Below are 26961 nucleotides of genomic sequence, written 5' to 3'. Positions count from 1 at the left end.
AGGAAGGTGACGTTTCTTCAACATCGAAAAAATTCTGCGAAGAAACGAAGCGTTCAAGCAGATTGTTTTTTTTTTTTTGAAATTGGAATCTGCTTTTTCTTATAAAATCTGATAAAACTTCGTCCCAATTAAACTAATCCAATTTGAATTTCTACGTCTGAATCTGATCTGCTGCTTCCTCATTCGATTATCTTCGGGATACGGACTTTTTCTAAGGATTCGTTCTTATATGGAAATGGGAAGTGACGTGTTGTGTATAATACAATATATTCAATACACAGACACAGACTCGTGCTAACGATCCATGCCCTGAGGGTTTGAAGTTCCTTGTATAAATAAAAATCAATTTTAGCAAATAAGTAAGTCATGTTAAATAGCAGCAATAAATAAATTATAATAAATAAGTGAATAAATAATAAATTTGGTCACCATGTACATGCTAAAAACCCACTTTTTTTGGATCCTGACTTTTCGGCAGAAATTAATCGAGCTACATACTCCAATTACGGTATCGATTACGGTACAGAATTGGAATCTAAATACTATATTTATTCAGCAAAGAAGGGTTTGTCAGGTCCATAACTGTGATCCTGTCTCATTTTCTGTTGAAATTTTTGTATTCAGTACAATCTGGGGAATTTGAAGCGTGGGTATGGATGAAGTTCATGGATTTAATGTATGGCTATTAAATAACTGTAATAATGACTAAGTAAGGACCAATCGTTTTTCCTGAAAACAAAACTCTCCTTTTTTGATAGAGCCACTTTTTTCCCTGAGAAAAGTGGCAACTGATCCTTGTTCTTATCGGAAATTGGAACGGATATGCATGGAATTCCAGCAGTATGGATGTAAATCCCATCCGAACATATTCTTAACTATGTAGAAGCGAGAAACAAAAAAAACCCAAAACCAAATGAAATGCACAGAATTGTTGTTTTCGACGGAGAAACGACGTTTTGAAGCCCAAAGGAGCAGTCAATTTTCTTTTGCAAACGTGTGTTTGGAGTTCGGTTATTTGTAAGTACCCATGAGATTTTCCGTTTTTGACAGACAAAGTACAAACGACCAACGAAGAAGAAAAAAACGTGTATGTGAGGGGCGCGTTTGCACTCATACATCTCGTCTACGAATAGGTATTTATCAAATGTCTTGAGCACCCGCTTGCACGCACCGATCGTATAAGTGACATTCTTCCAAAGAATTGCACTGATCCACATATCCCATAGGATTAATGAGTAATGGAAGTAGTTAAGAGAACATCGTTTTTTTTTTGCTTGATCTTATCGTTATTCGTAGCTGGATTTGGTCATGCGAAGAGTTACAAATGAGGGAAATATGTCAGTCAAGTTCAAATTCAGATCACTAGTCCTTTCCATGGATAATCGAGGAAGCAGTTGAACAATTGCTGCTCGAGGATACTGTAGATACCAATTTCTCCCGTATTTCTCTTTTGACTGAGTCAGAATCCAACTATTAGCTGTAACTCTTTTTCTTTTTGGGACCTTAAGGATCTTCACACTACATTTTTCCCGAAGTTTTGTGGCACTAAACTGCGATCAATCAGATATCGATTATTAAACGTTTATCCTCACCAGAATCGATATCCACGTTTGAAACCTGCCCTCCTCAGGCTCCGCTTCAGCAAAAATATTAAAATGAGGCTCCTCAGAAGTTTTCAAACCTTTTTTTGCTGCTGGAGCCCGAGGAGACCAGAACAGTTTCCAACGTGGATATCGATTCTGTCGTGTGGATCGATGTTGAATGATCGATACCTGATTGATCGCAGGCTGAATTTCCTGGGAATTAGAGTAGAGGTGTGTATGATCTACATATTTACATAATTTTAGTATTGTCAAGATAGTAGTTGTTGTTTGTAAGGTTACTGTATAAATTTAAAATTTAGGGTTAGATTTTTAAATTCAATCATTCTAGCTAGTAATCGTTACTAAGAGTTATTTATTGGTTCTTAAGTATTTTTTGAATCTTTCTGAGGTTATATACTCACCTTCAATCCAAATAAGCCTATCTATCGATCCATCGTATCGTATTTATCATTGCTTTCTAATTCTAGCGTGGTTTATGATCTATTGATTCCAATCTTTTATGGCAGCGGAAACTGTAAAGTCCCTAATAATTTACCATAAATAGCAGTTTATTAGATACCTGAAAAACAATTAAGGATATATTCAGCATTATTGATGGTAGGCAGGGAAATAAGATGTATGGGACCGGTGGACGAGATATTAAACGAGTACCAATTCGGAAAAAATATTGGATAAGGTTTCCAAGGGTTAGAGCGATGTCCTGGGAAAAGCTCCGGAAATGTGATAATTAATTCCACTCCATGGTTAGAGAAGGACATCGAAAAACGTCTCTTTCCATATCAACGTCGATTCGCTGCATGCATGACTAGCTATAGGTGTCGTCAAATATTGGATATCCTGGGAATCGATCCACGATCGCTTCCTATCTAATGATGTTTCTGTATAATTGGTTCTATCGCGATTGTTGCACTGAAATTAATGTTGAACCCTACATCTAAGGAAGTCTTATATTTACTTATTTACCTTAGGATGGATCCTAACTTCTGGTTTCGTACACAGAGGTCAAAGACCATGCCACAAATTTTGCCGCAACCGAAAGCAACAGGGATTTCCCATAATCCACAACCTCTCCGGAAAGAATCCGTATTGTTTACCGGCCAAAAAGAACGGGCTTAACCCCATGCTCTGGATGCGTTCAAGTCCTCGAGTGTAGCGATGGCTTAACCTCATCCATTGATTTCCATCCGTTGAACGTTGAACATAGTTTTGTGTTGTGTTCATATTCGTTTCGAATTTTTTTCTTTACCTCCGGATTGCCTCTTTTCCCTCTTGGGGCGGCGCCGAGAAACGCTAGAAAAATCTCCCCGCAAAAGAATGGATGGCTTATAAGATCGGGCAAGATTGATGATTGTGAATAAGTTTTGGCGTGAATTCTCGGCAACGCTTTTGCCCACACAGCTCTTAGGGCAGCAAAGAGTATCAGAATGGGAAATGGCGGGAGGGGGAAAAAAGAAAGGAAAAGATTTTACGGAGAGGTAGGGGGAAAAAAAAGAAAAAAATCTTCTTCGCAATTAGGTAAAACTGGCTGCTTTAAAGGATAAACTTTATTTATACCGTGGAAAATGTGGAATCTCTTTCAATTGTTGGGAAGTTTTTTTCTAACGGTTCTGTAACGAAACGAAATTTTGTGGTGGATTTTGAAGTTTTTTTTCTTTGGAAATGTCAAGAATAATATTATACATGGAAGCTACAAATTTCGTTGAGTTTTATGATTCAAATGAAGTAACAAACTTTAAAGTGTAACTTGTTTCTATTCTGATATCCATCAAGAATTTACGGTAAGATCATGACGTCATCACAAATGAGAAAATCATGACGTCATCGCAAATCATCATCGTCATCGGAAAAAAACTCGTTATTTAATGCTTTTGAAGTGGGATTCGTGCAAAAATGGAAAAATTTGCAAAGTGCAAATTTATCCGTAGACAATACATTTTCTCATTCGGCTCAAGCAATCTCTCCGGATAGAAAAAAAACCTTTTCGCAACATATAACTAATAACTGCTTTAATGCAGTCATAATTGAATAATTTTTTCCTTTTCCTGAAAGGAAATTACGGACAGATTACAGGAATGTGGAAAACATTTATTGTGGATTCTGCGAAGTCTTTTATGACTGCTTGCATTCACATAAAATTCACATTCTTCTCTTTAATCTCCTTTTAGGAAAAGGAAAAAAATCCAGAGAAGAACTGTGAAATAGCGAATGTCTGGAAGAAATGCTTTTAGGAAATAGATACTCTATAAATACTCCATTTGATAATAAGCTGCTCTTGAGGATTCTTCATAGGGTTCGGAAAAGGAAAATTACTGCTAAGGCTTCTGGAACTAGCTTAGTCTGAGGAATTGCTTTCTTTTCTATCTAAATTCTGGATTCTGGATTCTGGACGATGAATTTTTTTTTGTGAAAGCTATTGCTTTTTTTTTATAACTTAGGTGGACCTTCATAGTAAGAAATCAAACGACGAACAACTGATTTAAATCCTGGTTCCAATCCTGAAGCCATTTTGTCGGTATTCTTTCAGTGTTTTCGGTTACCTGGATAGAATCCGATAATTTTTCCTATCGTATCTATTCACATATCTAATAATGTTCTTCCCATTGAATCCCACAGCTTCCTGATTGAAGTGCACTCAACGACTTTAGGATTCGTTTTTTTTTTTAAATGTTTTTAATCATTAACGCTATAATATTTTATTTTAATATTTTAAAAAAGAATTCTACGATTGTAAAATCCGTAATTTCATGGACCTATATCCGCCGTATATCCTTAATTCCATGAGTAACAAGCTGTGACGGGGAAAATCGCTCAGCATTGAAGCTAAGCTTATTATTCGAGAGCAGAGCCGAGAAAGTGCTTTAGCATATGTGAAGAATAATTATTGATTTATACAACATATAGGAGTATATGGCTAAAGCAAAAATTCTTGCTGAGCCACAAAATGTCGAAAAAGGCGAATTTTCCGTTCAGTTACTGGATAAAATCCTTAAAATCTGTCCACTAAGGGTCTTATCGTGTACTGTATATACATGGTAGAATTGCATAGAATGTCGGAAAGAGCGGGTTTTCAGCCCAGAGATTTCAAGATAAAATCCTTAAAATCTGATCACGGATCAATACATAAATATATAGTATAAAGTAAGTCGCGAGTTCTTCCTTTTTCTAGATGATTCTAATTCATAGTTGACAAAATATTTCTTTTTTTGGAAAGTATAGTCGAATTTTAGGAATTCTCATGTTCGCCTCAAGTGCAGCATTAACAAATAAATAACCGAATCAACATTACTTACTGAAATACCGTAACCCCGAGCGTTGTTGCTTTCGGCGTGGAATTTGCGCTCGACTGACTGTGGTTGTGAATCGTTAAAGATGAGCGCATACGCCTCAACGCGCCCCGTGAATACGTCAATGTTGTTGTTAATGAGCGTAGCAGATCGGAAAATGAACAATTTTTGTTATTTTTTGTGAATTATGATCTTAGACATCATAATTTGTGTAGAGATAAAGATCCGTTGGTAAATATCCAGATATAGAATCGCGTAAAAATTTTTCTAGAATTCACTAACTTTGAGAAGAGGAAGAAATTTGTGTGAACTCTTAAAAATTAAACAAAAATCAGGCGATTCTAATATATAAAGATACTTAAAGGCAGTTTGTGTTATTGTTGTTGTTGTTTTTTTTTTTGATTCGTATACGGAGGTCAAACAAAACACTTTGGACTAATAATAGTGACACAAATACTTGGAGAAAAATTTAAAAAGACAGAAATAAAAAAATCAATATGCAAGGAAATGTAATAAAAAATAAACAGGAGCTTCGATACCCTTTTTCCTATATGTTTAGACCATTTTTCATATATGTATTGACTATTCCTCAACTTGAACATCCTTTAAAAAATACATTAATTAAAAAATAAGCGGTAAGAGAAGTGAAAAATATATAGAATAGTTAGTTTTTTTGCATTCTCGAAATAAATTTTCTTGATTTTTATCAAATATGTCGAAGATTTTTTTGGATTTCATTCCTAGATATTTTGAGGTCATTTTGAGGTCCTTGGGATTAAGCACTTTTTTGTTGCTACTGATAAGAATAATTGAAGAATTGTAGAATTTATGAACTCATTGATTATCCTGATTTTTCCGTCAGATTTTTAAGCATTCTTGTTTGTGGACTCTCTTATTCTTCCTCTCATCTCTATTGCATGATGAAATCCTGGATTTAAACTTTAATGTTTATTTCTGAAGCTGATTTGAAGTAACAGTTGCATAGTTCAGCTTTCTTTTTCCTAGGTATAGTCTTCCTTGATATTGTCTATTTTGGGTATATTTAACAACCATGTGCCCTTTTTCTTATGAGCCAATCTTCAACGGCAGTTATTTATAGCTTCATCGACCTCGTTATAACCTCCTGAAATAGCCGGATGACCAAGGGCATCATTGCCTAAAACCAGCGCGTGTGCTCGTGTTCGCAGCGGATTTTCGGGGGTATTTCTCGAGTTGTGTGAAATCTGATTACGCTGATGAACTGTGTGATGATGTGAGAGTGAGCTGCTGCTGCCGCAGCGACGCCGGCGGCGACGGTGGCGAGCGAGCGAGCGAGCGATGGCGACGATGACGACGGCTCGAAACACGCAGCCGCCGTCGGCACCCTCCTGTCGATATATTTATACGCTCAGTTGGTCGTAACGAGCACATCAACAAACACAACGTTAACACATACACATACACACACACACACGCGTACACACACACATATGTAACAGGGGAATTTGGATATGTTTTCTTCATATGAGGATGAGGAATATATATGACACATCTGGAACAGGTTTTCAATAGCAAAAACAAGCGTCATATCAACGATTAGGCGGAAGGCGGCGATTCTTTGTGGATTTTAGCATGGATTATGAGGGAATCGCTGTTTTTATGTCATTAAGAGGGATATTTTTGCGTCCTTAAAGTTAGCTACAGCTAAAAATAATTTCTATGAAGGTTACATAGTGTACTTACCATTTTACTAACTCCACTTCCATGCCCTTTCCTATCCAAGAAATCAAAGGGGTGGAAGTGCTGCTCTCCTATTTTTTTAAAGAAGGAAGCGACAATAAATACAAATAAATAAATAAATAAATAAATGTAAGCTCTAATCCTCCATGTTTTTGCCCAATTACTAAAAAAAAAGATGTTTTGATCATTTTTAGTCTTGCTGTGTGTTCTTGTCATAAAACCTTCATACGGCATATAGCACAAATATTTATTTATTTTCAAACTATAAATAAACAGCATAAATAAATATTTTCCAAATAAATCCAACTTATCGTATACGTCTGTACTCCATACAAACTACTCTGTGAAAGATAAAATTGGTATATACTGGAAAATATTCGTAATTTGAGTCTATTATGAGGCCTAATTTTGAGGGAAAACTGCTAAATGACATTATTATAATGAGTCTTTTGAGGTTTCTCAGCGCGGTAATTGTCGCTACTAGCGGCCCAGTGTGGTTTTCTTGCGTATCACAACTCGTTGTCCATGGATTCATTGTATGGAAATAGAAAACTACATCGCTACTTCCTGAATTTGACCTTCCTTGAACTTTAGCGTCGTAGAATTCAATTAGTAGAGCAGTTTTTGACGAATGGACCGAGATTACTATTAATCTTTGGGATTGGGAACCACACAGAGCGTCCGAGCGCTGATTCCAGGAAGAAAATAATTAACAGTTTAAGAGTAATAAATAAAGACTAGTGTCTAAAGTTGGATTTAACTTTTTTTAGCTAAATAATTGTTTCCATAGGTTATTACATTCCTGAAATAACTCTATCAGGATTTGCACTATTTTGCCGCTTTCTTTTTGCTCCTGATTCAGTGAACCATGAACAACTGCTGGATACTTATTTGGATACCATATGCACATAAATTTTCCTTAGTGCCAGCGCCTATTTTGAGAAGTTTAATAAAAGTTGTCAATACAAGGAAACGTGACCAACAAACGTCTTGGAGGGAAATCCGTTAACAAGATTGAATTTGCTCGCAAATCAGAATGTTAATTTTTTTCTATGGGAACTAAACCTAATTCCCGGATCTAATTTTGCGAAGTTCAGATTTGTCTTTATCGAGTCATTTTGTGTTAGCTTGAAAACAGTCACGTGATGTGAAAAAAGTTTTTGTAAACCAAATCATTCGTTATTCGTGATTTTAGATGAAAATTCTCGATTTACATATAGGGAATGTTCCAGATCGATTTTCCAGAACGACACAAACGCATTATTCTTTTCGTAATCACCTTGTTTTGCCCTTTTGAGAAGTGCTCCTTCCTTGAAGAAGGTTTGTGAATCTCAAACTCTGGAAGCAAAAAAAACCGATTGCCCGAATGAAAATGCACTTCCTTTTATTGTGGAAAGAGTTCCAGAGAGCTGCTGTACACTGCGAAAGTTGTCCGAATCAGTGGAGAATGAGAAGAATCGGTTTTTTTTTCTCTAACTAGGCTAAATAAATTAAGAAATAATTAGTCACATAATTACCAATAACAATAAATATTTATAATTATACATAGTTAATTTTGTTTCATTTAAATGCATTTTTTTCGAATTTTTTTTCAATTTAGGGTCCCTGACAGTCATGTTCTCAGCATTTTACTATTTCTAGTACATTTCAAGATGTTTTGTAAGCAGTACTTTGACAATTTTTAAGTAGTACCTATAATTCATCGGTATTTCCCCTTTTTTCACATTTCTAAATGAAAGATAAGCTAATCACATAATTTTGGAAGAATTTCTGGCAGTTTCTGTTGATGCTGAAAATACTGTTGTCACCTTGTTGGCCATATGTGAAATTTTTGCTGACTGGACTTAAAACTTAGAAATTTTTGCACTGAAAAAAGTTTCGCTCGAATTTAGTGAATTTGTTTTTCTTCGAGGTAAATATGAATTTGTTTCTCTTCTGTTTATTTTTAAGGCAAAAAAAATAGAGATGGTGGTTCGTGGCACACCTGCTAATAAATAATTAGTTAAATAATATAGAAATAAATATATATGGCTAGTTTCTTTTTCCTCTGTTGGGACCCTCACACCTCGCACGTCGTAGATGTGACAGAGAAAAAAGTACACAAAAGAAATGTTTAATTATTAGGAAATTTTTGTCGCTCTCTCTCCGTTTTCCGTAACCCTTCTTTCCTAGGATTTCCTAGTATTTTCACTTTCCTGTACATCTTAGCTTCTAGTTTTTTTTTTCTACAATTGCAATTTTTTACAATTTTTTTACAATTTTCTTACATTTTATAATCATGTTACTCCATAACCTATCAGAATTTTACGAAAAATAAATAAATAATAGGAAAAACCAATATGTAGAAGGATGAAGACAATAAGGGAGCCGTTTTTATCCACGTTAGCTCGCTAGTTCTCATTCATCATGAAGAATTTTAGCACTTTCGCTTATGACCTACTCAAAACGAATTCGAATTCTCGTTTATTTTCGTATTGAAGAGATTTTCGTGACTACATATTGGATTAGAAAAAAAACGTGGTTCCTGTGATGAACTAACATTCATATGTAGAAATAAATGGGATGTATGAGAAAAAAAACTGCAAAGGTTCCTATTTAGGAAGACTGCAGGCAGAAAAAACTTATTTGTTTAATGTGTTATAAGAAAAATGTAGATTTTGAGCGAAAAAAATGTTTGCAATTTTGTGTTTTGCGCGATGGAAAAAAGATTTATAGTCTCGATATTTTCTGGTGGAAAAAAGCGGTTTCTAAAGAGAGCACGTGAAATTTGATTTCAATCGTCAAACTTTAAAATTATTTGTCGGATTTATTTGTCGAGAGAAGAGGATAATTCATTTTATTTTGTTTTGGCTTCTGAAGTAGTGTCTATTCGGATTGAGGAACTTTTTTAGTGAACATGTGTGCTTCTGATTCTTTTAATTCCAGAAAGTTCCCGGAGCAAGAAACCAAAATACTTCTTTTATTGCCTTAAGGGTTTTTTTTACTAAGAAAATAGGGATAATTGAAAGTTGCAGGGGAAGTACTGAATATGCATTATAATAGTTTGTAAAAAGAAAGAAAAAATTTGGAAAGTATTTTGATATGATAGAAATATATAGATACAAAAAATATATAAGGATATGAAGAGAGATATAAAAAGATATGCATGTAGAGATATAAAGAAAACAATATGTAAAAAGATTTATAGAGATATAAAGAATAAGGAGAGAAAAAATACTTTTGAAAAATTGCAAAAATATGAGAATATGGAGAAATATATAAATATGAAGCTTAGATCCTTGTTTTTTTTCACTATCCAGCTATTCTTTGTCTTTGATCCAGGATAACTGTGGCATTGATTGATCGCGGATAATTTACGTACACCTTGTAACCAATATCACTCTACTGATGTGTACCGTTAACCATCAGGATCCGCTTCAAATACGAAATCCAAGGATAATAAATCCGAAATCTCTAATCGATGACAACGAATCTCTAATAAACCTCAGTTATTGCCGCTTCAGACCCGCAGACCTGCACAACGAACGCATTTCTGATCCTGATTTTTTTTCAGCAGTGGCTATTCTCGTCCTGAATTTGTTTCTAAAAAATCTGGAAAGATCCATTTAATGTAAAAAAAACTTCTTTACTGTTTTTTTTTGTTGTTTCTCTCTCCTTATTACTTTCTGCTTGGTTAAAGTTGAAATGAAAACGATCCGTGAGAATTTCAAATAAGTAGTAGTAATAGTAAATAAATAAATATATTGATTATATTTAATTAATAGGTTACAAATGAAAAATAATCACATTGACGATCTGTTGGACATCTGATAGTAATAAAGAAATTTACATTATATTTTTTATATTTTATTTTTACACTGAATTTTCATATATAATTTTGAATTTGAATTTTTACAAATTTGTTTTTATATTGAAGAGTTTTTACACTGAATAGACAACCATAGCGCTTCTAACGGTCGTTTCTAATTATTACGATAACCTTTGATGTTTTCCGATGGATTTACGGAGCCGATGTGGATATTCTTGTCTTGATAATTGTCTAAGAAAAGTAGTGGATCTGACTGATCAATGCGATGTCGTGAAAGACGGGTGGGGAAACACATACATACACACGTGAATGTTAAATATTTCATCAATTAGAGCGGAGCTCTCCTTTTCTTCCGCTCCGACGCAAGTGAGCGCGTCTCCTTCATCGTGTAGGGGAATTTTCATGAGCTGAAATCCATGTATGTATGTATGTATGTATGCGCATAAAGATTGCCATTGGTATTAAATGGATGAGGAATTTTTCCCCTAGCAATGAAATTGCAAATTGATGAGGAAAAATTTGCAAGCGTTAGCAGTTTTTTTTCCCCCCGAATACAAAGATAATACTTTTATATTATGTATAAGTGAATTTTCATTTACATCTACTTTCATATACGAATATTTTAAGTGGAAGAGTATTCTACAGTAACTTAGAGAGATCTTCAGGAAATCCCTATAAAAACCTGGATTTTAAATAGTGAAAAACTAACAATTAGCAATTGTGTATTATACATCATTTCTTCTCCTCCTTAGCTATCAAACACAATGTCCTCTGGATCAGTTGTCCCTAGCGTCCGGGAAAAAACCATTCGACTTGCGTTATTTGATTAATTCGTATGTTTTTAAGCGTCCACATATCAAATGCACAACATTTGCAGAAAATTGAGAAGCTTTCTGGAAACGGAGGGATTTTATCCAATAAATAGTTTTGAGGATTTGTAGGTGAGAACCTGTGGATTAAAAGAAAATTTTCGATAACTCATCTGAAAAAGCCAGATTTGTTTTTTTTTTCTTGAAAAGAAAATCAAAAATCAAAAGCTCAGTCAGTTTTTTCTGGATCTATAGAAAATGGCTCAGCCGTAATTTGATATCCTACATATGTAGAGTTACAAATGTTCACCAGATAGAAGAAATTTCTGAAATATATTGGTTTTCCGGAATAAAAATATTGCTGTAAAGTCGAAACATAAATCTTCCTATTGCACCAATACAGCTGTTGACCAGATGTGCATACGGGAGCAGAGCCCAGGGACCATTTCACCAATTTTTCACGGTTTGTTATCTCCCACCTCTCAAAGTCCATCCAGAAAAAATACGATTGAATGGTCAAATTTGGAAAACTGCAACAATTAATTGGGTCCCAATCAGTAACAATGAATTCATACACACTATGCATAAGCGATTACGTTGCCAGCGTATACCTACATACGGATGCTCTGAATTTTAAGGTTTTTTTTTCTTACGGAAGAAATTTCTACAATTTTTGGAATTTTTAGCAATTTTTACAAGTGTAATTAGAGTTTGTACATTCCAGTTCAAAATGGCGTAAAAAAATGCTTTTATAGTCCCCAATTCTTATAGTTTTATATTTTATTCATATACAAAGCTACATGGCTTTCATTCGTTCCGTGGTCTTCAAGGATACCAATAAAGTCAAAATTCAAACAACAACAACAACAATTCAAACATTCAGCTTAAAAAATTTAAAAAAAAATTAAAAATTAAGAATGAAATGAAAAAAAATGAAAAATTGAACAATAAAAATTGTACAAGTATGAATTGTCTCCCTTGAGATCAATAATTTATTGATTTGTTGTCGGTCATTTCGCAAAATGATTGCATTGCGGTGCGTGAACGACGAATAAAAATTATTTTCAAGTGGGACCAACTCAAAGAGTTCATGGAATCCATGGGAATATTATCGTAAGAAGAAGATCGTAAGAACGATCTATCGAAGTGGATATTGAGCTTAAATCGGACTGACTTCGTTTTTTTCTCAATATGTGATCTTTTTAATGATTATTTTAATTTTTTTGAAAAAAAAATAGATAAATATATGCAGAGATCTGGAAAAAATATTAATACATTGGAAATTTTCAGGTGATCGGCTTGGAAGGGATTCCCGTGTACACACATTTCTTTCTACATAACAGTCATTGGGCGTTTGGTGCATTTCTGTGCGATCTATGGTTATCCGTTGACTATATTGTCTGCCTCGCCTCAATTTATACGGTACTTGGTATTACCGTCGATAGGTGAGGGTTTTCTTTAAAAAAAAAATACTACTGGAATTAAATTACCATGTTAATCTCACGAACATAGACCTGGTTAGCGTTATAGCTGTGACTGATAACCTAAATCATTATGAGCTCTGTTCAAAACTGCACCACTTATGTTTACTCGGATAACCGCTACGCGTGTGCGATTGGAGCATGGCAGAGCTCGCCAAGATGTTGGTTAGACATAGAAAGTGAGAAAGTTGTTGCGAGAGCGTTGCGGCTGCTTAGGCGATCATTACTACTGGAAACTTTGCTCGAAGTAATAAAATATATTATTTTTCGTTATTTTTCCAGGTATTGTTCTGTAAAGCATCCGGCCACGTATCGTAATTGGCGTACACCACAACGGGTTATGTTGATCATTGCCGTCATATGGATTGTAAGTGCACCTCTATTGATGTTTTTTGACCAATTACCCTTTTATTCACATCAATTTGATGGTTTTGGTTTTATTTTGGTTTTGATTGTTGGATTTGATCGTTTCTTGGACTCCTACAGTATAAACTTCAATCGTTTAACCAATTCAATTATTTCACCGCTATCGAATGCCCATGCGTTTGACTTCAGATTCTTATTTTTCTAATTTTCTCACAAGATATTTATAAAATCTCTGATACATAGTTTTATAATTTCATACTTTCTGAAGGATTTTTTTTGTAAATTTAATTATCAAATACATTTAGAAGGGAAAGAACTTAGTATAAACAAACTCCTGTGGAAATTATTCTTACTGCATTTCAAGGCAATGTTTTTTCATGCATGACGACCTTTATGAGAGTTTGGTCCTAAATACTGAGCTTATCTTAGCTTATCGATGCAGAACCACTTACTTTTTCCATTTTCTTCCGGAATTTCTTTTCGTTTACTGAGGTTAGAGAAAATATTATGATTATCGTTGTTGTTAGGTACCAGATTACTTTAAAAACAATTCATAAAATGAGAAAAAAAAATGAGAAAAGATGAAATAAGGATTGTTCCGTTACTTGAAAAAAAGTTCTTTTAACATGTACCGAAAACGCTGGATTATATGTGTATCTGGGTGTGAGACATATGTACTCTTTTGTCTTTGTCTTTTTATTACAGTTTTCCTTTCAAAAATTTTTTCTTCTTTTTTTTAGATCCCAAGTATATTATTTTCACTGTCAATATTCGGGTATGGAACATTTACGGGTGAGTGGAAAATTTTTCACTTTTCTCTTCTTGTTTTTTTTTGTTCTTTTCACTCGATGAAATAAATTTTATAGTGGATCTCCAATTCGTTATTGTTCTTCGCAACGAAATCTGCTTTTAATACTACCTTTTCTTTTTTTCTGATCGTTTAAAGACTGATATCCAGAAAAAAAATAAAGAAGAAATTTATCGAAGGAGTGTCTTTCTCGTATCTCCAGAGTTACCTATTTTTTGTACTCTATTCCAATCCTATCTTTCTCTGTTTTGAATCTCTCCGGACCTTATCTTTATAGAATCCTTTCTATGTTTGTCATAGTTTTGCACTTGCACTTTTTCTGCAAACTGTGACAAGATTTCGGACAAGTCTCATGAATCCGTCGATGTTTTTCCCGGATAAGTTCCTATATCTGAGCTGTTGGGAGCTCTAGTGAAGAGTTTTTTGGATTTGTTGAGATGACGAGCGTGCCAGTTCGTGTCAGAACTCCACAAATAACTCTATCTATGGCTGCAGATTTTGCAATTTCTTCGAATTCACTGCAAAAGCAGTGTGGTATGGTTGAGCCATGATCCAATTTCGGCAATTGTGGTAGAACTGCGCATCTTGGAAGTCATGGAGTTCGTGGATTAGTTGATCGCATACCTATGGGTGGAGTTTTCGAATTGTATACGAAGGCTTCGGCTATGTGTGACAAATAGAGAGATAAAATATAATAAATAAATAAATAATATGAAGGTAAAGCGGACAAATAAGGTTTGAAATGAATAAATATAAATTTAAAAAAATACAAGACTTTGTCTGCTCTTTACAGCAATTGCCTCGTAGAACGCAGGCTTTGTTTTGTTAGCAGTATAGTGTTTGAAAGAGGGGTAATATTTGCAAAATATAAATAAGTAATAACAAAATATGGATTTATTCAAGAAATACAAGAGATGATGCGATTGTCAAAAGCACCTACATAGAGTAACGGTGCCGGTTATTGGAACCTTCTCAGGACCTTTTCCAAAATTTCCAAAACTATCCGATTGTTCCTTTTCTGTTAAAAAGAATATTTTCCTATTTGAAATAGCGAGTAAACGTGAAACTTTTTTTTCCTTTTCAATTTTTTAGCGGAAATTTTCTCGTCTTTCCCATTTTTTTGGATCCTAAAATCATTAATAGGCTACTCACAGAACCAAACAAATGACAGAGGAGAGATCTCCAACTGATACAGCTATTTTCAAAACTAAGAATCTTTAAAAAAAACTGTAGAAAAAGATTCTAGGATGTGGTCCTGCCCTATTTATCACTTCTTAACGGGTAGATCAAATTATGGTTACATCAAAAAAGGTCTCTGTTATGATTGGAATCATTTAAATGTATTTTTTTAAATAAAAATCAACAGCACTCCAAACAGTATTGTTTCGAGGTCATTTATCTTGGCGAACATTTCAACCTTTTTCCTTTTCTTTTTTTTTTTTTGCAATTTTTTTTTGTTCGCAGTGAAACAATTTGTGCTGGGAACTCCTAGTGGTTTCCTCCTCTAGCAACCTCATGCAGCTGCACATTCTGCAAGCGGTGATTGAAATCGCTGCCAACATCTATATTTGAGCGCAGTGCTGAAGCTATAAATCATTTTTCAAAATCCTTCCCAGCGAAAAACATTTGCATCTCGTATGTGTGAGGAAATAAATTCGAATGTGTGGCGGGCGTGAGTGTGAGGCCGTCGACGGGCCGCTGATTAAAAACTGGACGAAAACGCAATTCATAACTCGAACACGTCGACGACGCGACGACGGAAAACATACGACAAGGGAAAAGGGGGTCCCGGGGCCGTTGCCCCACAGCGGCGATGTCACGTCAATCGTTCGTATCGCGAAGACGAAACGTTGGCACCGAGAGAGGGAGAAGGAGGTTTTTTCCCCGCTCTCATACCACACATTTCTCTGTTCCCGCGGGATGTAACCCGACGATGAGCATGTTGAGCAGCGAACCGCAGTGGGACCTTTCAGAATTGGCGCCGCTAGGCATCAGTCATAAAATTTCACAGCCGCCTACAAGCAAAGCAAGGCAACAATGTAAAACATGTATGTGCTGTTGTTATACTCACGAAATCAATGAAAGCGTTGACGGTAGGGTTACGGTAGTAGATCAAGTCAGTCATTCGCTTGGATAATAGCACTTGAAGAAAAAAAAAATGCAGTCATTGCAATTGATTCCTCATACTTTATTTAAACTCAAACTAAAAATGTTTGGTGTCAGGAATTTCCACAGAAAATGCTGTGGCGCGTCCGAAAACTCGATTGCCACTTAACAAGCGGCAAAACGCACACACATTTATGCTGATGAACTCTAAAAATATTTTTTCCTTCCGGAAGAACTAATCGCAGTAGCATGGATGGACATTAAAGAATATAAAGTAAAATATAAAAATAAAATATAAATATAGAAATAAAATAGAATGAAATAATACCAATATAAAATATAATATAAAATGTTAATATAAAAATATAAAATTAAATATGGAAATATAAAATAAAAATAGGAATAAAATTTGATTTATCTTCATTTTTGTGTATCCATTTTCATATGATGTATTTCGTTGTAATTTCATTTAGATATAAATAAATAAGTATAAATAAATAAAATAAAAATGTGAAAAAATAAAAGTATGAATTCAAATAAATAAAATAAAAAATTTATATAAATATAAGTTTGGGAAAGTGTTTAGACTCTCTCACCTCGCATTCTTTTTCCGGATGATCGGAGTAGATGCGCTTTTATTAACGATAGATCATTTCATCGCTTGTTTTTCTCGTTAGTTTGTTGGAATTTTCTAGAACCCTTCAAAAAAAAGATTTTAAGAAGATATTTTCATGAATATATTTCATCAATTATTGTTTATTATTATTTTATATATCTTCAACATCTAATTCATCCCTACCCTATCTACTACGGTAACTGCTAATCAATATATGGATTTCCACGTTCTATTTCAGGCAAAGGACGAATGCTAAAGGAGGATGAGTGCTACGTACAATTCATGTCTAATCCATACTTAAATATGGGAATGTATATTTCATACTATTGGTCAACATTATTTGTTATGTTGTACCTATATTGGGGTATATATCGAGCAGCAAAGCGTTTAGCTGTGAAAAGTGATCAGGTAGGCGATTTAACGACACACTCGGCCAACCTCTGTTTGTCTGTCTGTCTGTCTGTGTGTCTGTCGATCGATGACGTGGTGTGATTGCAGAAAACAAAACGCCTAGCGTTGCTCACCGAATTACGGAAACCGGAAATGTCCGTACGAACCAGCGATGCGAATCGAAGCAGTTCGGATTCGCCGAACGATAACGATACGAGTGATAGTAGCAAGTGAGTTATTGTATCCGAAAGTCGGCTGGATTCATTACATTCATCAAAAATATTAATTTCATCGATATTACTTCAATTCGAATACACAAATATTACAATCACTTAAAAGTTAAATAGGATAGTGTGAAAAAAAATTGGACATTATTTCTGGATTTGCTTTCATTTCGCTTAAAAATAGAGATTTTCAAAGGAATCTTATGTTTGGATTGCGAAATAATTGCATATTCCAAAGGTGGCATTTATTTTATATATGTATATATATATATATATGTACTTTTTTAAAATAAAGTATCATCTTTCATTACCATACGTCCGATACTTTATACAATAATCAAATCAGTAATATTTAGGAATAGAGATTAGAACTCAAAATTTTTGAAGGAAAAAAATCCCATCGTTTAAGTAGAGATTACGCTAGTGTTAAGTACAATGTTATGTCAAATTAAAAAAAAACAGCATTTTTAATGAGAATTCTTTGGGTTTGCAGTGAAAATTACAAGTATCTTCTAGACTAATTTTTCTTTTTCTATGAAGTTATTCGAATATTCATGAATGTGACTTTCTGTACATACTGACTTGTTGTGTTACTGATGAAAGTGTCATTTATTAATTGAAAACCTTTTTGAAAGGAAAAAAAAACGTGACGACACTAGTCGTTTAATATTAATTCCATCTAATTCCATTCTGCTAATTGAATTCTTAAACAGTTTTCTCGCACAATGTTAATAAAATTATATTAAGTTATCTAATAAAATTTTCGTATTGTAAGAGTAATTAGATATAGTTGCTGATGAGTTTTCGGCGGCGAAAATTACTTTTTGGTTAAAAGCAACACATCACTGTGATGTTGTGGTCTTCGTGGGACAATATTGGGTTCGAGCTGTAAGTTACAAGCAAGTCCGTGATCACGGTCAGTTCCCTCCACTCGTTCTGAAAAGCGGCGTGGGAAACGGGTTTCGAATTCAAATCTTGCTACGAGGCACGTTAGAACGCGTTGCATCCACAAGGGAGCGGTCGAAAATCAATGAGTTCTCCTCAGCAGCCTATTCAAATGGAACCAATGAATAGGATGCTGAGGGAACCGGAGCATGTGCAAGTGTGGCGCGTTCTAACGTTTCTCGTAGGAACTAAAGCGGTTCCCACGCCGTTTTTTTAGGAGGATTAGAGGGAATCGAACGCGGCTACGTTCATACTTATAATCTATAACCTGAGCTCTATATTTTCCCTCACAGATACGTCAACATCGCCAGTTTTGTGATATGCTGCTCTTAAGCTAGTCTTTTGAACAAAAATGGTTTTTGTTCCGCTTGTGATCATCGGCGCATTCTTCCGACAGATTAGAGGCTAATTCCAGATGATTCTTTCTGCGATCGTTTTTTTTTCTTTTCATTCCTCCCTAATCTCTTCCGTTTTAACTTCTCAATGCCGAAAAGACGCTCTCCTCACTTTGGACAAGCCGCTTCGGATTTGTTTGTTGATGCAATGCCTCAAGGGAGGTGACTAGGATTCCATCTTCTGCGCTCCGCCATTCGTCTTAGCATCTCATCGGTCGTATATCAAGTAAAATGCACGGGCCGCGTTCCGTCATGACCGAGTCCGTCCGACAGTCGCCCAAGTCTCAGCTGCGCACTCGTCAGGGACCGCCTAAATGCGAAGCAACCAACAAATTAGCGCTTTTCCCTGAGGTTTTTATAAATTTTTGCTGCTTAAACTAGGAAAAATTAAATACGAGTTACAAATGTGGAAAAAAGCTAAATTTAGAAATTCCTAGCAGAACATAAAGATTTCTCCAAATTTAGCGAAAATAGAGAAGGTCGAAGAAAATATACTCAGCCTCAAACGATTCCAAACTCCGAGTCGAAAGTGTTGGCGCTTGTTTCCAAGCGGATTAATCAATGGAGTATGTCTTTTTAGCTGAGGAAAATGCAAACTTTGACAAAGCTGTTGTTTATGGAAATCAATTTAATCAATCAATCAATTAAGGTTTAACTGAGTTTTTGTGAATTAAGCTACATATAATAACCATAAGACCGTTTAATTGTTAATTTTTAATAAATCTTAACCTTTGTGAACAAGAATACGTTTCTAACAAAAAGTTTCTTGAGTAATTTTTCTCCAATAGCTATCATTTTCGAAATTAACCTAGATTACTGTAATACCGACCTTTCCCCAGAACCATTTTACAAAGCTGCCTCGGTAAATCACAGCTACTCCTTTTTATTTTTATTTTGTTTAACTTTTACAAAAATAATCACTTTGAAGGCATTCTAGGATCGAAATCAAGGCAAAACAAGATAGGGGCGCAAAATTCGGCACGGAAACCACGTAAAATTTCCCAAAAAATTTTCTAAAAAATACAAAAATATAGAAATAAATAGTATGCACATGTATTCCTCAGGGATTTCAATGACGTCACGTCCTCCTGATTGTAATGCGCATTATTTTCTTTCGATAGTTGTTTATTTGTGCAATCGCACATAAACACAAACAACCTAACGGATGTTTACGATGTTGTCGATGACGACACTTTCAAAAAAAAAAATGGCCGCCTAGCACGTGCACGATTGTGTGCTATGTAGTTGAAGTGCTGCTTGATTGCCTCGTTGGTTTGCTGGCTGAGAGCAGAATTCGCGCATAACTCGTACTTATATATCCATAACTAGAAGCTAGCCGACGGCCAAATACGGAAAATTCGATCAAATTTGCCGACGATGTTGGGCCCTGCGGCTGCCCAACTAAATATACGGGAGGAAAGTGCACGGCTATATGTTTATGAGCATGGGGACGTGAGTGGAGGGATGTAACTGATTATTAGGAACTGCTATCCTATGGATTCCTGGATCTGAATTCACTTTGTTTTTCCAGATGTTTCAAACCTACACCGTCATCCGTGCCAGAATCTTCACCGCCACGCACATCTGTTGTACGAAATACGATGACGGTACACAATAATTACGTGAATCACTGCCCTACCAATTTTAAACCTATGTACAGGTGAGATATCCTTGATGGAATGAGAAAAATTCGGATTTTTCATGAGGTACACAAAAGGAAAAATATCCAAAATTCCTGAAAATATTGGAATATTTGGAGAAAAAAACGAAAAGAAGGTGTTTATCACGGTTAGGATCCTAATTAGAACATAATCGAAATCTATCGCTCATCCGCTTACGGTATCACTCTTCCTAGAACGTTTATTAGTTGAAAAAAGAAGAATGGAAAATAAAAAAAAAGAAAAAATCCAGAAAACCACAGAAATCCGGGAAAATAAGGAATTCCAAATGATTCCGCCTTCAGATTTCAGCATTTTCTCTGATTTCAGCACTGAGCCGCCCGCACCGGCTCCTTCGCCAACCGAACAACCCCACACGGATCCGCTAGCACTGGAATCACTAGCATTCGATGCGGAAATCTCCGGTGAAATCATCTGCGATCCAATGATTTTCGAGGAACCGAGTCCAGACGAAATATTCGTGGATCCGGTGGACGACATGGCAGCTCGACCTCAGTCATCTCAACCAACACAACATTCCCCTTCCATACAAACTATTTCTGGATCGACATCATCTGAAGCGATCGCCTTTCAAGCGGTCACATCAGCGTCAACGCCTTCATCTCCGCTCGCCTACGAGATCCTCACCGAGCCGCTGTCCGCTAATGATCCGACGACGACGGCGGCGGACGACCAGGAGTCGGAATCTGATGCGCAAGGCAGCCATCATTCAGCGTTCTACTACCAGGAACCATCGTCAGTGATCGAACGGGAAAGTACGGCACCGTGCGTGAGTCCGGAACCATCACAAACGTCCTGCGCTGAAGATATACAGTACTACAGGTATGGATTTTACTAAAGATTCAACTATTTTGACTAGAGTTGTATTACGGTAGACAGTAAAGTTCGCTAGAAATGAGGTGAAATAAATATAAAAATAAATGAATACGTAAATAAATGTGTAGATAAATATAATACGATCAATACAATGATTATGAATAATATAAAGATAAATATATGTAGATATAAAAGAAATTATCTAGAAGGATGAGTTTTTCTTCCGAGCTGATTACCTCCTCAAATGAATAGATTGTTGCCAAATTAACGAAAACAAAAGTTGAACTACATAAGAATTTCTGATTTCTGCACTATCCATAGCTTTTCTCCTCTTTTTTTTTCTTCTTTTTTTTTCTTTTTTCTCAATAACTCTAATCCACGTATTGATTATGAGGAAATTTTCCCGGATAAGAATAGTACAATTTTTGAGAGAATCCGATTTTCATGGATTCGCATGAAAGAATGGCGTGTGAAACCATTTTGACATGTCAAAATGAACATTTGATTTAAAATCATCTGCTTATTACAAAAAAAACCATTTTCAACCTGAAAAAAAAGAAAAAAGGGAACAAAAAGAGAAAAAGAGGAAAGAGAAGAAATAAGTGGAACATTGTTTACTCGTTTTTTTTTTGTAGCCACAATTTATACCCGTTCTTCTTTTCAAATTCATAATGTATGCGAAATTACATAGAAGTTCACAGAAAATCAAAATTATGTATATTTATAGTATTTTATACACATTTATATAATTATATACGTTATAATGACCGTGACATTAAAAGAATTTCATCTAGGCATAGTATAATATAGTATAGTAGTTTTAGCATAGTATAGTTAAGGCGAGTGTAGCGGAGTCGGTAAGAGTCTGCTGTAACTGCACGATCGATCAAAAAGGTTCGAATCCGCCCCGATGCCAACCAAACCTTCCAATCCCTCCGGGGTCGATAAATTCGTACTAGACTTGTCTGGAAGGATAAAAACACTGACTTGATACATCGGCTCGCCCCGGAAGTCGTTGTATGGACCGCATTGAGTGTTCATAAACCTCAAACTCTTTTGAGTTAAAGACACCACGCCACGAATCTGAGGTGGTGCGGGTTTTAGGTGGGTTATGCCTATACAGAGTCGTAGATTATGGAGAAGAGGGTGATTCCGTCTATTTTTCCTTAATTCCCGTAAAAAACGGCCCGAAGGATGCGGCTTCGAGCATTGCGGAGCGCTATCTTCTACGAGTTCGACTGGAGCGCGCCAGCGAGCTCGTGCATGCGCCGCATTTTCCGGGCCGTTTTTTTACGGTAATTAGGAAGAAATGGATGGAATCACCCTCTTCTCCATAATCTACGATCCCAAATACGAATACTCCACCTGAAATCCGTAACACTCCAGATTTGTGGGGTGATGCCTTCAAACTTGAACGCTTAGCGGCATTCCCTTAGGGATTGATCCACGCCGTGAAATTTATCCTTCATCCCTTATAGTACAATTACATTTATAGGTCCCAAAAGTGAAAGCAGAAGTAGCTTTTCCTTAAATTTTTGTTTTTTTTTTTTTCTCGGATTTTTCGGGATCTCCCTTAATTGCAGGCCGGAACTTGCAATTCCGTTCATTGACGCGGATAGTGTTTCGTCACTCGTCGGGAACGACGATCTCCGCCGACTTCGATCAACGAAACGAAAGGAGGAAGTGCCGAAAAGTCGTCATGAAGTTCCGAAGCCAACGCCAGCAGCAGAGCAGCCCACGCCCACTCCCCTGGCTGTCGAAGTGGAAATATCGCCGAAAGAACATGTGAAAATCGTTGAACCACGGCAGAATAGGCATGAGAACCATGTAGGTAACAACAGTATGCAGCATGGGACCCATAAAGAGCCGCTGACACAGAATAAGGAGCAAAAACAACCGCAACAACAACAACCACAACAACAACAAAAGCAAGAACAAACTCGGCGACCGGTGAGTAGATCATTTCATAAGTTCCAAAAAAGTGTTCTTTGTTTGAAGGTCTGAGCGGGAAAAACAAATTTAAGGGGAAATTTCGATTATGTGGTAAATTTTGGGCTGTTTAATCCACGACCATTGAGGGAAGCGCGGTTTTCCGCGTACTTGGCGCTAATTTTCTTTTACAAACTATATTTGAAGAAGGAAATAATAATAAATAATAATAAACTCATTAAATTGGAAAAAAAACTGTGAAAAATCAGGAAATCACGAAAAATTGAAAGGTGTGTGGCTTACCGATGATCCGCCCTGTCGTCATAGGGTCAAAGGTCCCATGCTTTTGTAATGATTTAACAAAACATCGTAATAATATCGGTAACAGTTATACTCTCGGATCTGAATAAGAACATAACAATAATAAAAATAAATAAATAACTCACTAAGTTGAAAAAAGGAGATCATTTGAGTTGAGTGATTTTTAAAAAAGCCTGAGCTATGAAAAAAACGACAGTGGGACCCAGCAATGGATTGATCACATTTCGAATACAGTAATTCTTGTACACGCTTCTGAAATGTAGACGTGTATGGATAAAACCATACTATAATCACAAAGTAGCCGCTAGGATTGATCGCGTTAGATCGCAGTAGATCAAAATTGAAATCCTCAATTTCTGTAGAGAAGTACAATGTCCTTAGCGAGGCAAAATTCCAGATTCAGAGCACATCCACGGGACAAGCAACCACTACAGTAATCGAGTCACCGGAGGACTCAAAAATCCCATTGATTGCGGTGTCACGAGTGGAAAGCGTGAAAACGGTCGAAGGGGCGGTTGGTCGCCTATTGACCGCCGTACGTAGCCATTCGATACGTCGGAAAAAACCGAAACAGAAGACGGTGAGTGACAAAATTTGACTCATGAGTTGAGTAGAAGTAGCATTGTTGTGATGTGCATGTGTTCAGTCGTAGTGTAATTTGTGCTGGAAGGATTTTTTCCCATCCTTTGCATCCGTATTTAATTCGATTTCAGGGTGTTTTACAAGCCTTGAATCCGTTTAAACAACGAGAGGTATCTAGTGATTGCTAAGCTTTATTAGCGCCAGAAAAGTATTTAGTTTTTTCTTTGCGATAAGTTTATTTCCTTGCAGAGAAACGTGTCAGGATTAATTATCCCCGTTTCGGGTTTTCTGTCCGCTCTATCCAATCTGAGTCTGAATCTGACAATTATGATGCTATAGTCTCTGCTTGGGAATAAATCGAATCGCTAAGATTGTTATTGAATCCAGAAAGAGCACGAAAACCGTATGGATTGCTTGTTATTCCGAACCAAATGTTGATCTAAGGGATTTTTTTTCTTATATTTCGTTTAAAAGGAAATAATTTTGATCGATACGACTGGTTAACGATCCCCGACTCCATTAAATCCTCTAAATCACCTAATCCCTTTATTCTTCTCTTTTTCTCCAGAAAAATATATGACTGAAATTGACTGGATGATAGAATTTTTCTTGAAGCGCTCATGGAAAAATCTCATCACCATAGCATTTCTGTCTGGTTGATCCGTAAGTAATGGCTTTTTTTTTAATTTGAACTGGCGCACAGAAAAAAAGAGTTTAGCGTTTTGTAACACTTATTATGCTGTTTAAAAGAGCATTTCTTTTCCACCAAGGTAGTGTTTTATTTGTTTTATACTGATTTGATTTTTAGTGGTTTTTAGATCAATAAGGTGAAGAATTTGAGACATTACTCATCGGCATTATCGACTCATCTGTGATCTTTTGATCCACATTCTTCCACGACCACAAAAATCGCTTAGTGCTCTTTCTGGAAATAATAACAAACATCAGTTCAGCAGTTTTTCTTTCTGATTCTGGGGTCTTTTTCTTTCTGAGGGATGAGGAATTCAACTTTGGAGACTCAGGTCAAGTAATGATCTACATCCAGCTGAGGAAAATATCTGAACTGGACCAGCTACACTACTTTATAATTTTGCTTGTATTTTCTTTTCGATAAAGGATTTGGGCGTGACCTACTGATCGTTAGTTGTCTGAATGACTTTTTTCATATATATTTGGTTCTTATTTCTTCACGAACCGTTTTTCAATGTGATTTTTGAACGTTCTCTCCACGGTTAGCTATTTTTGACCACCAAATGACCGCCCAAATCATTTTCGACGACCGCCACCGCGGGAATAACGTACGGTGTTGTAATGTTGTCCGCTTCTAGCACTCGCTTATTTAATTCATATTTCCTCCATCTAAGACCAGATCTCACAAGTTTCAGGGTGTATTACAAGCGTTGAATCCATTTAAGAAACGAGAGGTATTTGTGTGCGATAGTGTGTTGATCGCTAATATTTTGCACAGAAATTTTAAATCTTTTTCTCTCCAGAATATTCTCATATACTAGGGTCAGAACGACATGAACGCACGGTGCAGTTGCGTAAGCGGATGCACTCAAAGCGGCGCGGTGCAGCGTTGCGGTTAGGGAATCGAGTGGGGACCCTTCCAGCACCACTCTTCGCTGCGATTCGCGATGACCCCACCTCGATTCCAACCTCCACCGTGTCGCTTCGAGCGCAACCGCTTACGCAACTTTGCACCCGTGCTTCATATCATTTTGACCTGAGTATATTTCTACGCACTCGTACCTTTTCACTCATTTTTCATTTTCACCTATTCTGTAATCCCCAGAAAAAAAATCAATAAAAAGCTAAGCGCTTCCGCTCAGTTACTAACGAATAGATTGCTTATGCTTCTTTTATTTTTTTTACGCGGTATTGCAGAGATCGTAATCCGATCAACAGCTTGCTTCCATAAATCCATAACTTACTGGTCACATTTTACAGTGACAAGTTTTCTTGCTGAAATGTACCTCGAAATTTTCGTAGTTTGACGCTACACAACACTTTTATTGATTATGTCGCAAACTATTGATTGGTGGCCGCTTTCTTTGAGAGACATCCCCTCAAATGTGTGCGCATTACCTCCTTGTCTTAATAAATAAATTTCAGCCAGCCTATAAATCACGCTCGGAGAATCGCGCACGGAAAGCTCTACGTACAATTACGTTCATTCTTGGCGCATTTATCGTATTATGGACGCCATTCTACGTACTTGCAACTATTTATGGATTTTGTGAAAGTTGTAAAAATTCGAAAGCATTCAATCTACTCTATTCGATCAGTTATTATCTGTGCTATATGAATTCACCGTTAAATCCATTCTGTTATGCGATGGCAAATCAACAATTCAAAAAGACGCTTACACGGATATTCAAAGGCGACTTTAAACGGATTTAAGTGAGTTTTTTCCTCTTGTTTGGGGAAATAATCAGAGATTTACAGACAATGACCGGTTCCGAATGAAAATATCAATCAATAAATTACCAATGAATTCTCGCACCTGTGCTATAAGAGCGCTCTCGCATCCACAAATCTCCTTCATCCAAGAGATTTCTTTTTTTTTCTTTTTGTGGAATCTATATAAGTAAACACTGAACTGAAATTGTTCATTTTTTTCATGGTTTCTTTTTTTTCAGAATAAAATGGGTCAATCATCGCCAACGATTTGCCTACAACTTCTCAGAGACGGATGGATTATGCATTTATTCTCTACAAACTAAGATTATCTGATGGAAAACGCGCAGAGGCTGAGATGCGAATGATTTTTCGATTCTTTTTTTTCTGATTTTTACAATTTTTCTTTTATTTCCTTCCCCCATAGGACTGTGATATACGTTGGTGCTCTCAAATATTAATTATTAATTGATTGGTTCTAAGAACAGTGATTGATCTGAAAGTAATGCTTTGGCTAGCGGGATTCTCCTAGCCGATGACGTCATCAAAATAATCCAGAAATCTGTAGTGTAAATTACAATTTGTAAATCTACTATAATAGTATGTAAGTCTCGCCTAAACACTCAAATAGCAAAATTTTTGTACTAGGAAAATCAATGTCATACGTGAGAAAATATAC

At 36.0% G+C, this 26961-nt stretch overlaps 1 protein-coding gene across 4 annotated transcripts; it reads left to right on the top strand.

The window, feature by feature from the left end:
- Nucleotides 1-11787: 11787 nt before the first annotated feature.
- Nucleotides 11788-26618, top strand: RB195_012303 (uncharacterized protein; the record flags this gene model as incomplete). 4 transcript variants are annotated; one of them, XM_064194099.1, is made up of 14 exons in its annotated part: nt 11788-11862; nt 12515-12669; nt 12988-13072; nt 13812-13863; nt 16840-17009; nt 17100-17221; nt 20087-20215; nt 20544-21056; nt 22634-22877; nt 22929-23000; nt 23704-23880; nt 25998-26096; nt 26266-26285; nt 26525-26618. In XM_064194099.1, 14 exons carry the CDS (start codon nt 11788-11790, stop codon nt 26616-26618), a joined length of 2007 nt encoding a protein of 668 aa, XP_064051681.1. The 4 variants fall into 4 exon arrangements, with proteins under 4 accessions (XP_064051681.1, XP_064051682.1, XP_064051683.1 ...); XM_064194100.1 differs by having other exon boundaries at nt 23698-23880; XM_064194098.1 differs by lacking the exons at nt 26266-26285; nt 26525-26618 and adding exons at nt 24014-24052; nt 25268-25306; nt 25394-25466 and having other exon boundaries at nt 22634-23000; nt 23698-23880; nt 25998-26008.
- Between the last annotated feature and the right edge of the window lie 343 nt (nt 26619-26961).

Source organism: Necator americanus, chromosome III (genome assembly GCF_031761385.1).
Source record: "Necator americanus strain Aroian chromosome III, whole genome shotgun sequence".
In the NCBI taxonomy this organism is placed as follows: domain Eukaryota; kingdom Metazoa; phylum Nematoda; class Chromadorea; order Rhabditida; family Ancylostomatidae; genus Necator; species Necator americanus.
This window is presented reverse-complemented; position numbering and strand designations above follow the sequence as displayed.